At 41.8% G+C, this 14,729-nt stretch overlaps 2 protein-coding genes across 2 annotated transcripts; both read right to left on the bottom strand.

Annotated features, from left to right (window-relative positions):
* Nucleotides 1-5,011: 5,011 nt before the first annotated feature.
* Nucleotides 5,012-6,418, bottom strand: LOC6042885 (zinc finger protein 622). The gene is made up of 2 exons (XM_001870819.2): nt 5,489-6,418; nt 5,012-5,429 (listed from the first exon to the last, which is right to left on the bottom strand). Exons 1-2 carry the CDS (start codon nt 6,269-6,271, stop codon nt 5,073-5,075), a joined length of 1,140 nt encoding a protein of 379 aa, XP_001870854.2. The 5' UTR covers nt 6,272-6,418; the 3' UTR covers nt 5,012-5,072.
* A 4,896-nt stretch (nt 6,419-11,314) lies between these two features.
* Nucleotides 11,315-12,492, bottom strand: LOC6042884 (actin cytoskeleton-regulatory complex protein PAN1). The gene is made up of 2 exons (XM_001853637.2): nt 12,356-12,492; nt 11,315-12,287 (listed from the first exon to the last, which is right to left on the bottom strand). Exons 1-2 carry the CDS (start codon nt 12,374-12,376, stop codon nt 11,364-11,366), a joined length of 945 nt encoding a protein of 314 aa, XP_001853684.2. The 5' UTR covers nt 12,377-12,492; the 3' UTR covers nt 11,315-11,363.
* Between the last annotated feature and the right edge of the window lie 2,237 nt (nt 12,493-14,729).

A 14,729-nucleotide genomic window follows, 5' to 3' on the forward strand; every position in this document is an offset into this window, starting at 1 on the left:
ACACCGGATTTCAAACCCAGCAGTGACGACAACTTGGCCATCTTGACCGCTCCGAGCGGTTTGGTGAGTAAGTCGGCCAGCATGTCCTCGGTAGGGCAGTAGACCAACTCGATGACTCCGTCGTTGCACAGCTCCTTCACGTAGCACTCTCTGGTCTCGATGTGCTTTGAGCGTCGGGTGACACGTTCCGATCCGACGAACTTGATGCAGCTTTGGTTGTCCTCCATCACTACAACAGGTTTCTGGGGAGCTTCGCCAAGATCGTCCAGCAGGTGTAGTAGCCAAACAGTTTCTTGGCTAGCTTCGCTCAACGCCACGAACTCCGACTCCATCGAAGACAAGGTTACAGAGTTCTGCAACCGGCTTGTCCAGGAAATAGCGCCCCCAGCTAGCAAGAACACCATTCCTGACGTGGACTTTCGTGTCTTCAGGTCTCCGGCCCAGTCGGCATCAGAATACGCGACCAGACCAGCTTCAGTGTCGCCGTAGTGCAGCCGCCAGTGCTTTGTCCCCTTCAAGTAGCGTACGACGCGCTTCGCGGCTGTCCAGTCTGCCTCGGTTGGCGAGGCCACTCGGCGACCAAGCAGTGATGTACTCACCGCGATGTCCGGTCTTGCACACACTGCGATGTACAAAAGTGCTCCAACGAGACTCCTGTACGTGGTCGATTCTTGCAGTGCGACACTTTCGGGTTCCACCTTGACGAACGCTTCATCCATCGGAGTCTTGGCGACCTTCGCGTCGCGAAGTCCAAAGCGTTCGGCCACTCGTTCGATGTACCCCTCCAGCGATACACTGTACTTGCCGTCCTCTCGGCGAATCTCCAGACCCAGAAAGTAGTTCAGGTCTCCGAGATCCGTCATCTCGAACTCCTTCTTCAGGCAGCCGTAGATTTCTTGGATGTTCGTCTCCGCCGCACTGCCGACGAGGATATCGTCAACATACACCAAGATGTACGTCCGTTCGCCGTCAACGTCCTTTGTGTACAGACAGGGATCTGCACCACTTTGGACGAACTCCATTCCAACCAGGACAGCGTGCAGTCGGTGGTTCCAGCACCGGGCGGACTGCTTCAGCCCGTAGATGCTCCTCCTGAGTCTGCACACCAGCTTCTCTGCTCCTTTCTTCTCGAAACCGGCCGGTTGCTTCATGTACAGCTCCTCCTCGAGTTTGCCGTACAGGTAAGCCGTCTTCACGTCGAAGTGCTTGAGGATCAGCTTCTTCTTGCTTGCGACGGCCAGCAACGCGCGGAGCGTGGTCTGCTTCGTTACAGGGGCAAAGACTTCGTCGTAATCCTCGCCGTACTTCTGGCAGTACCCCTGTGCCACCAGGCGCGCTTTGTGCTTGAGAATCTCTCCGGCTGCGTTTCGCTTCCGCTTGTAGACCCACCGACAGCCGACTGGTTTGCGGCCTGCAGGTAGTTCCACCAAGTCCCAGGTACCGTTCGTCGCGTGTGATTTGAGCTCCTCCAACATAGCTCGCTTCCACTCTGAACTGTCGTCACAGCTCAGCGCTTCCTTCAACGTTCTCGGTTCCATCTCCTCCTCTCTAGCGACGAAGATCTCTTCGATCAGCCGCCTGGGTGGGACTCCAAGGTTCGGTCGCAGCGACCGCCGCGCGATCTCGTCCAGTGGAAACCCGTGGAAGGACAGTTCGCCCTCGGACGCGTTCTCGTAGACCGACTCGTTCTGTTCCTCGCTTGCGGTGTCTTCCGGTTCTTCGGTGTCAGTGGTCTCCGGCTCATCGACCTCAGCCACCGGTTCCGTCTGGACCTCTCTGCTTGTGGATCCTTCGTTCCGCGCGGCGCTATACGATGGTAGCTGCACCATCTCGACGGCGTCGGCTTTTTCAGCCGGTTCGGGCCGATTTCTCTGCAACTCCGTGACACCGTCCTGTTCGATGAACTTGGCGTCTCTGCTGATCACGATCCGGTTGGTGTCGGGGTCCAAGAAACGGTAGGCCTTCCGCCCTTCAGCGTACCCCACGAAGACCATCTTCTCCGCCTTCATGTCGAGTTTCAGGCGCTTCTCTTTCGGCACGTGCACGAATGCCTCCGAGCCGAAGATCCGGATGTGGCTGTACGATGGCTTCTTGTTGTACCACAGCTCGTGCGGAGTCTTCTCGACGGACGACGAAGGTAGGCGATTCTGCAGGTAGTTCGCAGCTGTTATCGCCTCGCCCCAGTACTGCTTGCCAAGGCCAGACTCGGCGAGCATGCACCTTACCATCTCCACAGCGTACCGGTTCTTCCGCTCCGCTTTCCCGTTCTGCTGGGGAGAGTACGGAGCCGTCATCTGGTGGATCGTCCCGCTTTCAGCCAGAAACTTCTTCAACGACGATCCGGAATACTCGCCGCCGCCATCTGTGCGAAGGACTCTGGGAGGACGTCCGAACTGGTTCTTCACCAAGTTGAAGTACTCCCGTATCTTGGACTCGGCCTCTGACTTCGCCCTCAGCAGGTAGACCATTGTGTACCCGCTGAAATCGTCCAACATCGTCATGAAGTATCGGTTCCCTGCCGGCGTCGCAACTTCCATGGGGCCTCCGAGGTCAGAGTGGACCAGATCTCCGACTGCTTGCGACTTGCTCAGGGACTCCTTCGGGAACGGTAGGCGACTCATCTTGCCCTCGCAGCACACCCCGCAGACACACTGAACATCGCACTTCTTCATTTGCAGGCCAAATCCAAGCTCCTCTCGGACGATTGCAGAGATTGCATCAGGGTCACGGTGCCCCAATCGTCGGTGCCACAGATGTTCGCACAGTTGTGGGTGCTCCGGCTTCGCAAGCATCGCCTTCTCCACGAACTGCTTCAAGCGGTAGAGCCCGCCGTGCCGCTCGCCCAGCAGAACCGCTTCTTGGCCCCGCAGGATTTCGAACCCGTCTCGGTCGAATAGCACTTTCAGTCCAAGATCGCAAATTTTACTCACCGAGAGCAAGTTTCCTGCCAGCGACGGGACGTGGATGATGTCGTTCAACGTCACCTTCACCCGAGCACCACCTTCGTCGACGGACACGAGCTTTCCACTTCCGGTACCGCTGCACACTATCTTCGTTCCGTCCGCCAAGCAAATTTCCGGTTGTTTCGCCGGATTCCAGTTGCTCAGCACCGCCCGGTCGCTCGTCATGTGCGACGTCGCCCCGGAGTCCAAGTACCACCGGTTCGTCTCGCACGCCGTCGTCGCCATCAAGCACACCTCCTTTTCGGAGTGCACTTCCGCTGCCAAATTCACTTTCGCACTGCCCTTCTTGGCGTCACTTTTCATCACTTCCTTCCGCTTTTCAGCCATCACTGGACAGTCACGAATAAAATGGCCCTCTTCTTGGCAGAAATGACACACACCACTTTTCTTCTTCTTCAATTCTGCCGCCTTAGGCTTCGCACGCGAACCACTTTTAGCACTGATCTTCAGGGCCTTCTCGTCGCTTGGGCCATTTTGGAACTCCTGACACTCTTGCCGGCGACGCCACTCGTCGCGCAACTTGCTCTTCACGAAATCCACTGTGATTTGTTCTCTCGGGTACCCCTCGATGACGTTGATCAACGTGCCGTAGGACATCGGGAGACTCGAAAGAATCACCGCCACAAACTGACGAGGCTTTAGCCCCTCATCCGCCACTTCCAATCGGTTGTGCATCGCCGTCAGCTGCTTCAGGTGTTCCGGGAGATTGCCGTCTTCCGGCAGCTTCATGGAACACATCTTCCGCATCACCGTCATCATCGTGTTCATGGACTCAACTTCGTGGATGCCGAGCAGGGTGTCCCACATTTCCTTGGCGGTCTTCTTCCGGCAGATGTGGACCAGCTGGTCGTTTCCCACGGCCATGCCGATCGCATGACGCGCCTCCCCGTCTTTCTCGAGCCAGGCCGCCATCTCTGCTGCCGACACCGCTGGAACCCCCGCCGCTGCAGCATCCGTCTGGTCTCCCGTTTGGCCGCTACCTGCGACCGGCTTCAGTCTTGGTTTCGGCTCCAGGACGACCTTGATGAGCTTCTCCTTCGTCAGCTTGAGCTCCATCCGGAACTTCCATATTTCGAAGTTCTGGTCGTTCAACTTCTCGATCTTGTCGTCCGCCATTTTGCTTTTTTTCACACGCGACGCGACTCCAACTTTCCCGACCAACTTTTGCACTTCGAAAAAACGACGATTTTATCCGCGATTCCACTAATTCCGCGCTGCACTGGTGCCCATAACCTCTTGGGACTTTTCGTCCAAGTGGAATAAAAGGCGAAATTAGTTTTAATTTAGCAAACAAAGGTAAAATTATATTTCTCGCGTCTTTACACCTTGAGCGTTCGTTTGGGAATGAGAAAAACAATATGGCGCAGCAGGCTTTGCGTGCGCTCGCTCGATCGTTGTCATTGTGTTAGTGTCATCTCGCTGCTGAGGCCGAGGGGTCGGCACACGGTGTGATTACCAATAATTTCTTGCTGTGCTAAGTCTTTATCATTGCTATTACTTTCAATTAATAAGTCCACGCTTTGCCCAGTTTTGCAAGCCATCTGGTCGTAAATTTAAATTTATAAACATCACAAACAAGCTCAAAACGCTGATTCGTTTATAAATGCTCTAGCGACTTAACTTCTAGCTTCGTTTCCGCAAAAGATTTGGATCCCGTGTTCACTTCTCGATAATCTGTACCGCGCCACTGAAAAATTAAAGCAGAATGATCACAAAAGTTGCTCTCTTCGTGGCGATCGCCTGTTTGGCCACGTTCCACATCAATCATGTGGTAGGTATTTAGTAGGTATATTTTACAAATATTTCAATTTTCATTTTCTCAGCACGGCCAAAGCCGCTCCCGCAGCGAGGTGTTTGGCGACGTGGTCGAGTACTTTGAGACGCTCACCGGCGGGGTGTTCAAGGTGCAAACGTCGTGGCCGGGCCAGCTGCGGGAAGACCTCGAGGGAATTGCGACCCAGCTGAAGGCGTGGAAGGACACGCGGGACGAAACCGTTCCGACGATGCAGCAGCCCAGCTTCCTGATGCATCGTTAGAAATAAGCCAAGTTTATCTTTTTGAAACATTTTAATAAATTGATAAATGTACACAATTATTTGTATGAATCGCTTAAAAGTTGGTCTGCGCCCGGAAGTGCCGCTGCAGCTTGTTGGCCTTGACGCCGACCTTTTGCAGCAGTTTGGCCTGCTGGCGCTTCATGACGTGCATGTCGCGGGCGTTCCGCGCCACGGCTTCCTGCTGCGTCGAGGTCCAGCCCAGCGAGCGGTACTCGGCCAGCACTTTGTGCAGGCGCTGGGTGCTCTTCTTGGCCACGACGACGGCGCGGTTCGGGTTGATGCGTTGCTTGTAGTATCGGAGCAGGGAACGGTGGCCGATGACGGCGCCCGACGGCAGCACCATCTGGAAGTCGTCCGCGTCCAGGGTGGGGGGAGCTTCCAGCTCCTCGTCAATGTCCATGTCGTCGGCCTGTTGATTAGAATAGATGTTTTACTAAATGTATTCAAAAGCTTGACTTCAACACTTACGTGATCCGGATAACTGCTGCTGTAGTCGTAAAAGTCCACGTACTCGGCCAGCGCGGCGCCCTCGTGCAGCATCTTGCAGTGACCCTTCTCGACCATGTGGTTTCGCACAGCGTCCAGCGAGTAGAACGTCCGACCCTTCTCATTGCACCAGATGCATATAAAGTCCCGGCAGATCTTCTCCGCCAAATACCCAAGCAGTCCCTCCACGTCGATGCAAAACTCCGCGTCCGGAATGAAGAACGAATGCTTCACGCTCATGTGCTTGACGTTCTGGATCAGGTCCTCGCAGTGGTTCAAACAAAACAGACAATCGTTGTTCTCGATCGGATTGTCCCAGTCCTCGTCGTTCCACTCGTCCGAATCGACCTCCTCCACCTCCCCGTCTTGCTCCATCATCACCCCATACTCCTTCTTCTCGCGCGTCGACTTGACCGCCACCGACTGTCCACCCTGACCAGTCTCCCCCTGCTCCTTCAAAAACACCTTCAACAGCTCCCGGTGCTTCTTACTATCCAAGTGCGCATCGTGCGAGTTCTTCGATTTGAACAGCTTCTTGCACGCCCGGCAGTACAGCGACTGGTCCTCGAGGGCCGCCGCGTCGTCGCTCTTCTGCTGCAGGATGCGCCGCTCAAACTCCTCGATGTTGACCGGGGGCAGCTCCGCGATCTTGCGCTTCAGGTTGTACCGATGCCAGTCCGTTTTGTAATGCTCGCGCTGGGCTTCCGCGTTCGCGAACCGAACGCTGCAGTTCAGGCAGGTGAAGCTGGACGCCTGGCTGGCCATGGTGGTGGTGGGCGGCGGCAACGGGTTGGTCACTAAGGAAATTAACACAAATTTGAACTTTTAGCGAGATAAAACAGGAATATTGTGCGAATTTGAATAAAACGTGTTTGCAAGTTGTGAAATGTTGTTTTTGTTCTGGTGACGTTCGATCAGTTTGACGTTTTCGTTGGAAGCGAGATGATTTTAGTCGATATGTTGTCAGTGGCGTACAAAAAGACTTAAAAAGTGGGATCAACTAGGGATGATTTGAATTGAAAAAAAGTCCATGATATAATCCGAATTATTTGCTTTATTTTAATACAGAAATACACAATTACAAAAAAAAACAAACAAAGCTACAAGATTCTAAGATTGAAAATTAGAAAATTACAAAAAAAGAAAAAACAATATGAAAAATTAACAAAAAAAATTGTTTTAATTACAAATTACCTAATTTAAAAATCGACAAAAAAAAATCATGAAATAAAAATAAAAATTCCAACATTATTAATGGCTTATTTAAAAAATTCCAACACTACCGTACAAAAAAAAAATTTTTGGGTGCACAGCAAAATTGACAAACCCAATCCTGCAACAATCTGATTGAAAAATTCGCTAATTGACAGTACTTTAGGGAATGAACAAAAAATTATATCGATATTTCCCGTAATTTCAAAAATACTAAATATATGTAACAAAAATATTGGTGCAAAAGCTTTGATTAATGTGCACCGATAATAAATAAAAACCACAATATTACAACAATAAAAAAAATCCAAATATTGCGCAATTCCCACTAACTCGGACTTCGCACTAAATTATTGCTACTGATCGCACTATTGCGACTTGTCAGACTGGCTTGAGAAGTTTTGAATTTCCTCAAAAATGATCAAAGCGAGCCGAGGTCACTCGCAGTTTTGAAGTGCGAAAGTCCAGTTTGGTGGAAACTGCGACTGGAAATGTAAATAAACAACGAGCGGTTTGTGAATTCTTGTTGTCAAAAGTGCGAGAGAAAACTGCGGGCAAATCCAAGTTACAGTGAAAGGATCAATAAAAAAAAATTTAAAAAAATTAAACAAACTACATTAAAAATAGCAAAAATATAAATATAGTAAAAAAACTAAAATATTAAAATATTTAAACACCAAAAAATAAAGAACTAAAATACTCTAATACACAAATCTAAACATTTTTTGATAAGGTCCCATAAACATATGAAACACAATAGATTATTGGACCTTTTTAAAATAACTTTAGAAATACCAAAATACAAAAACACAAAAATGACAAAAATTACAAAAATTCCAAAAATTACAAAAAATACAAAAATTTCAAAAAATAACAAAAAATACAAAAATTACAAAAATTACAAAAATTACAAAAATTACAAAAATTACAAAAATTACAAAAATTACAAAAATTACAAAAATTACAAAATTACAAAAATTACAAAATTACAAAATTACAAAAATTACAAAATTACAAAATTACAAAAATTACAAAATTACAAAAATTACAAAATTACAAAAATTACAAAAATTACAAAATTACAAAATTACAAAATTACAAAAATTACAAAAATTAAAAATTACAAAAATTACAAAAATTACAAAAATTACAAAAATTACAAAAATTACAAAAATTACAAAAATTACAAAAATTACAAAAATTACAAAAATTACAAAAATTACAAAAATTACAAAAATTACAAAATTACAAAAATTACAAAATTACAAAATTACAAAAATTACAAAAATTACAAAAATTACAAAATTACAAAATTACAAAAATTACAAAATTACAAAATTACAAAAATTACAAAAATTACAAAAATTACAAAAATTACAAAATTACAAAAATTACAAAATTACAAAAATTACAAAATTACAAAAATTACAAAAATTACAAAATTACAAAAATTACAAAAATTACAAAAATTACAAAATTACAAAATTACAAAAATTACAAAATTACAAAATTACAAAATTACAAAATTACAAAATTACAAAATTACAAAATTACAAAATTACAAAAATTACAAAATTACAAAAATTACAAAAATTACAAAAATTACAAAAATTACAAAAATTACAAAAATTACAAAAATTACAAAAATTACAAAAATTACAAAAATTACAAAAATTACAAAAATTACAAAAATTACAAAAATTACAAAAATTACAAAAATTACAAAAATTACAAAAATTACAAAAATTACAAAAATTACAAAAATTACAAAATTACAAAAATTACAAAATTACAAAATTACAAAATTACAAAAATTACAAAATTACAAAATTACAAAATTACAAAAATTACAAAAATTACAAAAATTACAAAAATTACAAAAATTACAAAAATTACAAAAATTACAAAAATTACAAATATTACAAAAATTACAAAAATAAAAAAAATTACAAAAATAAAAATTACAAAAAATACAAAAATTATAAAAATTACAAAAATTACAAAAATTACAAAAATTACAGAAATTACAAAAATTACAAAAATTACAAAAATTACAAAAATTACAAAAATTACAAAATTACAAAAATTACAAAATTACAAAATTACAAAAATTACAAAAATTACAAAAATTACAAAAATTACAAAAATTACAAAAATTACAAAAATTACAAAAATTACAAAAATTACAAAAATTACAAAAATTACAAAAATTACAAAAATTACAAAAATTACTAAAATTACAAAACTTACAAAAATTACAAAAATTACAAAAAAAAACAAAAATTACAAAAAAAACAATAATAAAAAAATAAAAAAATGAAATATAGCAAAACATTAAAATTCCACTAAATTGCAAAATGCATAATTTGGAAAAAAATATACAAAATAATTACCAAATTTCAAAATACAGTGTAGACTAGATAATCCAAAGGCCTATGGATAATCGAATTACGTCGGAAGTCGGATAATCCAATCACAAAAAAAAACATTAATTTTTCGTTGTCTGTTTTTAAATTGTCGAGCCCTTAAACTACGCTAAAGCAATTTAGAATTTTCAATTCCAAGGTGGCGGTCAATATGACGGTGGCAAAATCTGGAGAAAAAACATAATGTTAGTGTTTAATAGGCAATCAACTATTCAAACTTGTTTAAAATTAAATTTAATGCTGAATACAAAGAAAAGAAAAAAGACAGTAATATTGCAAAACAGTCATGCTTTTGAACGGGTTCTCCGTTCGTTCAAGTTCACACAGCAACACGGAAAATAACAGCTCTGAGAACGAACGCTCGTCTCTAAGAAACGTTCGTTCAGTAGGCTTTTTTGAAACGAACGGAGAACCCAGTTCAGAACTCTAGCTCAGTAGACCAGCTAAACTTCATTCACTTTTAATCACCCCTTGACATATCAGCCCTGCTAGCTCAGTGGTAACACATAAGTGTAGTAATCAAAGGTAGTGAGTTCGAGAATTCGAATGATTTGTTTTTGTTTTTTGTGTAGTTCGAATCATTTTTTTTCATAAACTTGAAAGCTTTAAATTTGTTCAAAACCACGGTGGTCATAAGATTTCGTCTGTTTCTTAGTTGAAAGCTTCAGATGCATTTTTAAATATAAATCGTTTAGCTTTAGTTTTCATAGCCTCTCTACCTGGATTTTCCCTTGAATGGTATAATAATTTAAGTCCAAAAGTTGTTTCACTACCCAACTAAACACCAAATAAAATAAATGAATTCAACAAAATAAGATTCGAACTCACTTTCTCTGATTACCAAACTTTCATGTTACCACCGATCTAACCAAGCTATATGAAAGTCAGTCTACTGATTGTCAATATAAGTCAAACTGTCGCCATGGAGAACCTTTGGCTACAGGCGGTTCACAGAACGCGTTCCAAATGTTGAAAGAGAACGGCACGAAAAAGTGACGTTCTGTTTTTGGAACGAAACCCAATGGCTCCTGCGCTGTGGGTTCAGTTCACACTGAAGAACGAGAACGAACGCAGAACGGGTTCCGTGCAAATTGCATGACTGTTGCAAAATTGGTGATTTTATTGTTTACAACGACAAAGCTTATTTAACTGAGTATGAGACTGAGTACTTAAATAATTATTGATTTTCAATATTTTTTTACTTTTAATTTTTTAATTGAATTTTAATTTAATTTACATAAAAACTTCGCTCTCCTTCGTGACAGAAAACAATCCTACTTGAAAGTTTCGTTCCAAGAGGACCATAGTTGTTATATATTTTATTTTTGTCTTTTCATTTTTTTTTGCGAAACTGAAAAAAAATTCAGAAATGGCTTCGGAAATGGAATATATTAAAAAAAACTCTGGCATTGCAAAATAACTAAACAACAAAAATTTAATATTATGAAAATACAAAAAAAAAGATTACATTACCAAACAAAAAACACATCTTCAATTACTATATTGAAAAATCATCAAATGACAAAATTACAGTTATTATTTCATAAATAGTAAATTTTAAGGTTGCTAAAATATAAATTTTTAAATAACTTTATTACAATACAAAATACTAGCTGACTTGTTTACCTGTTTCATTATGTTATTATTTTTTTATTCAATGGATCACCCTAGTGCGTAATGGAGCCCCTCCCAAGTGTACCGCCAATGCCCTTGTCCATGTGTCACCGGTGTCACCCGAATGCGGCTGGCATTTGTTTACAAACGTTTCCATTGACAAACAGCCGCGCGCGTTTGTTTCCTCAAAGGTGGAATAATTAGTCTTGACTTGATAATGGCACGATGCATTTTGGCTCTCATGAGCAGACCACTTTCACAGCAAACGATTTATTTCCGCCAACTCTGAGTTCCAAAGTGCCCCTAGAACCTCTTCCGGGAAACTTTTGACACAACACCACATTTAGAACTGGTTAACGCCATAAAAAAGTGGCTTTTCTTGAAACATTAAATTCGTTTGAATTGAGACTTGAAAAAAAAGTGACAGCGCAAAAAACAGTCCGACCGGAGCACACAGTTTACTTCGATCTAACGACTCTTGATCGGTCTCTTGGTGGTGACGGCCTTTCGTAAAAGGAATTTCTAGGTTTATACAAAAGTAGAAAAAATCAATAGCTTACTACGATAACAGTCAAAAGTCAAACATTTATTTTTCACTTTAAAAACTACGCGTCCAAAATGTCATCCAGCCACGCCTGAATATCTTCCTTGGTTTCACTCGTCGTCGTCGCCCCATCTTTCTGTGCCGTGGCCTTTGCCGCTTGTGATTGATCGTTTTCCTTGCTACTGCTTTGATCAGCAACGGGCACAACCTCTTCTTCAATCGGAACCACATCAACCGGCGCCGACGGAGCTGCACTTGCATAACTTCCGGTCACGTTTGGATCGTGCCGCAACTCGGGCGGCAAGGCCATGGGGCCAATAAGGCAGGGCACTGGTCTCGGGGGAGAAGGAGGACGAACCGCCTCTTGGGGTGGCGCCGGCCCGGGAGGAAGCGCATCCGGACCGATAAGGCACTTGACCGGGGGCGGTATCACTCTGGGTACAGGTTCCGACATTTTCCCTGCTTGCTGTTTCTGGCAATAGTCCTGGTACTTTTTCGTTTCGAACGACGCCTTCAAGCTCATGGAATCGATCTCACGCTTGGAGAACAGTTCCGCCGGGTAGCCGTTGCGTTCGTGGAACGGAATCGTCCCCAGGCACAGGTTTAGCTGCTTGCTGTCGATTCGAAAGTGCCGCCCGCTGACGATGGCCGTCTGATCCTCGGCCCAATGTTTTTCCGTGCTCAGGAAGAAGTGGCCACTTGCGGACGGAGGCAGCTGTAGCAGCTTCTCGAGGTCGGCGGCGTGCAGCTGAGCGTCGTCCTCGTCACTGGAGTCGCCAAGTCCTGCCGCCGGGGGAAGATCCCGGTCTCGGCTCCAGTTGGGCTCGATTGGCCGCCGCGAGTACGGGTCGTCGTAGACGATGAGCGGCGCGGAACTTGGAGGTGCTGCTGCCGGTTTCTGGTCCTTCTTGGATGGTTTGTCCTTTCCTGCTGCTGCTGCCGACGGAGGTGGCTTTTTGTGGTGCTTGTCCTGCCGACGTTTGTTCTACAACGAAAAAGTAACTATTGAAAACAAACCCACTTCAGTCAACCTTTCTCGCGCAAATGACTAACCGCTCGATCTTTTTTATCCATTTTTCCCGAGAAATTCAGTCATGCGCCGCTGCTGCTGCTGTTTTAACAAGATGCTGACTCAGGCGAAAGACACAACAATCAAAGTTATTAACGATCATTAGCAAGCGAAAATAAATCGAGCCAAACATTTCATTAGGGCACAAAACCAAAAAGTAAACATTCGGGATTATTCCACTATTCCACTCCATAGTACACTCCCTACATGCCCTCCAAGAATCAGATTGATAGCAAACAATTTCCTATTGAAAAAATCAAAAAAACAAAAGGGCACATAACAATGTTCACTCCAAACCAGAAAAAAAGTTCAATTGTGCCCATTTCTTTTTCGTTAGTTTTTCGTGGTTAAGGAACTTTCTATGTTATAAAGTGAACTTTTCATACATTCTTAACACTAATTCTCTTCAAAACAAAGTTTGGCTAACGTTTCACCAAGGGTTTCTGCAGAAAAAAAACTTCGTCGAAATACAATATTGAATACGGCCCGCGGCTGCTGTTCAGTACACTTTTGAAGAATTTTAACGTTTCACATACCTTATCTGCTCCATTCGATCATAAAACTTCACCAATTATCAAAATTTCCACTGAATTCCTCATTATTTCTAACTAAACAAAAGGGCCCATAAACATCATTCAAAACAACAATCCGGTGACAGCGCTTTAGTGCCCTTTTAGTTCTCTTCGAAATTGCATTTAGAAAGGGCCCATTATGAACAGCAGTTGGAAAGCTAAAAGGGCCTAATAACGAGATTTTTTAAAATTATGAGTTTTATTGCGAAAATCAACATAAATTAAGAAGCAGTAAAGCAGAGTTGAGGATAATGGTGTGTTTTATCGAATCATCAGTAAAAATACCATCAGTCATGCTTATTTTTAAAATAGGAATTGAAACAAGTTGTCAATTTTTTGCAAGCGATTTTCTCGAATCGCGGTTTTTGCTTTTGTGCCCTAATGAAATGTTTGGCTCGAAGTTTGGTGGAAACGACGGATGTTTACAGTGGATGGCCCTTAAAAACATGAAGCGTTCAAAAAAAAAGGAACAGCTTTTTTCCTGAAGAGTTCATGTTTATGATGAGAGCTTTCCATTATTACTAGACTAGACTCTTCATTTATTCTGACATATTCACAATACATTTAAGACAAACCACGCCAATATCGCTGCGAGTTGTGGATTGCCTGCTTCTCTAATGAAGAGGGGGCACGTTGCTCAAATATAAAATAGCTCAATGTACCGGATAACTAAGAGCGAGCTGATTACTGATCAACTGATTGTGTTTGCGAAATCCGGTTAGAGCGTTCATATCATTGCTTCACGAATTAGAAGTGTAAGTAGAATGCATTTTACATTTCTACCCTACTGGAAGTTTACATCCGGAAAGATCTTTTTCAGTAATTACTCACTATGATTAGTTCCAAATATTTTTCTCAGTGGATGGCGCAGATTTTTTTTGTACACGATCACCGTTTTCATACCAAACATCGGCTTTGTTGACAAGATCATGGACCAAGATCTGGACACGAAAATCGAAAACACCGGATCTTGGTTTTATAAAGGCAAGTCTATAAAATACAAGCTGGTACGGAGCGCAGAAGGAAAGTCAAACTCCATATCCAGAGTTTTTTTTAAAGATCCTATAAACATATGAAAGATAATAGCTTATAGGTCCTTTTCAAAAAAAAAACTCTAGATATAAAAAATGATCAAGAAACGGTCAAAACAATAATTCTTTTAGGCGGAACGCAGCTGAAAAGGAAAACGTTGGTTGAATTCGACATTATAATATTGAAAATCCAAAGTCGAGTTTCAAAACGCAGAATCTTTAAATGCCGAAAATAAAATGGACAGGGTTTGACTTTTCTCAAAGTAAAGTGAAATGATGAAAAAGGCCACACAAATTTAGTGGCAAAAATCTTAAATTCCAAAATTCAGAAGTTAAGAAAATATTTAATACTTCAAATATTTTAGATTTCGAAAAAATCAGAATCCAATTGAAAAAATTAATAAGTTTAAAAGTACTGAAATTATGTAATTCTAAATTTTTAATATCCTAAATTCGAAACTTAATTTTTGAAATCATAAATTTGAAAATTTCTAGATGCAATAATTCAGATATTAACAAATTTTATGATACAAGCATTGAAATATTCCGTAATTTAAAAAAAATCGAAAATTTAAAATAAAAAAATAATTTTAAACTCGATCGGCAATCTGTAAAAATTTAAACACTCGATTTTTTTTCAAATTAGAAATTGTAAAAATTAAAAAATTATCTGAAAGTTCTAAATATGAAAGTTCTAAAAATGAAAATTCTGAAAATTATGAAAATTCTACAAATTTTAAAAGCCATAAAAGTTA

The sequence above is a fragment of the Culex quinquefasciatus genome, chromosome 3 (assembly GCF_015732765.1).
Source record: "Culex quinquefasciatus strain JHB chromosome 3, VPISU_Cqui_1.0_pri_paternal, whole genome shotgun sequence".
In the NCBI taxonomy this organism is placed as follows: Eukaryota; Metazoa; Arthropoda; class Insecta; order Diptera; family Culicidae; genus Culex; species Culex quinquefasciatus.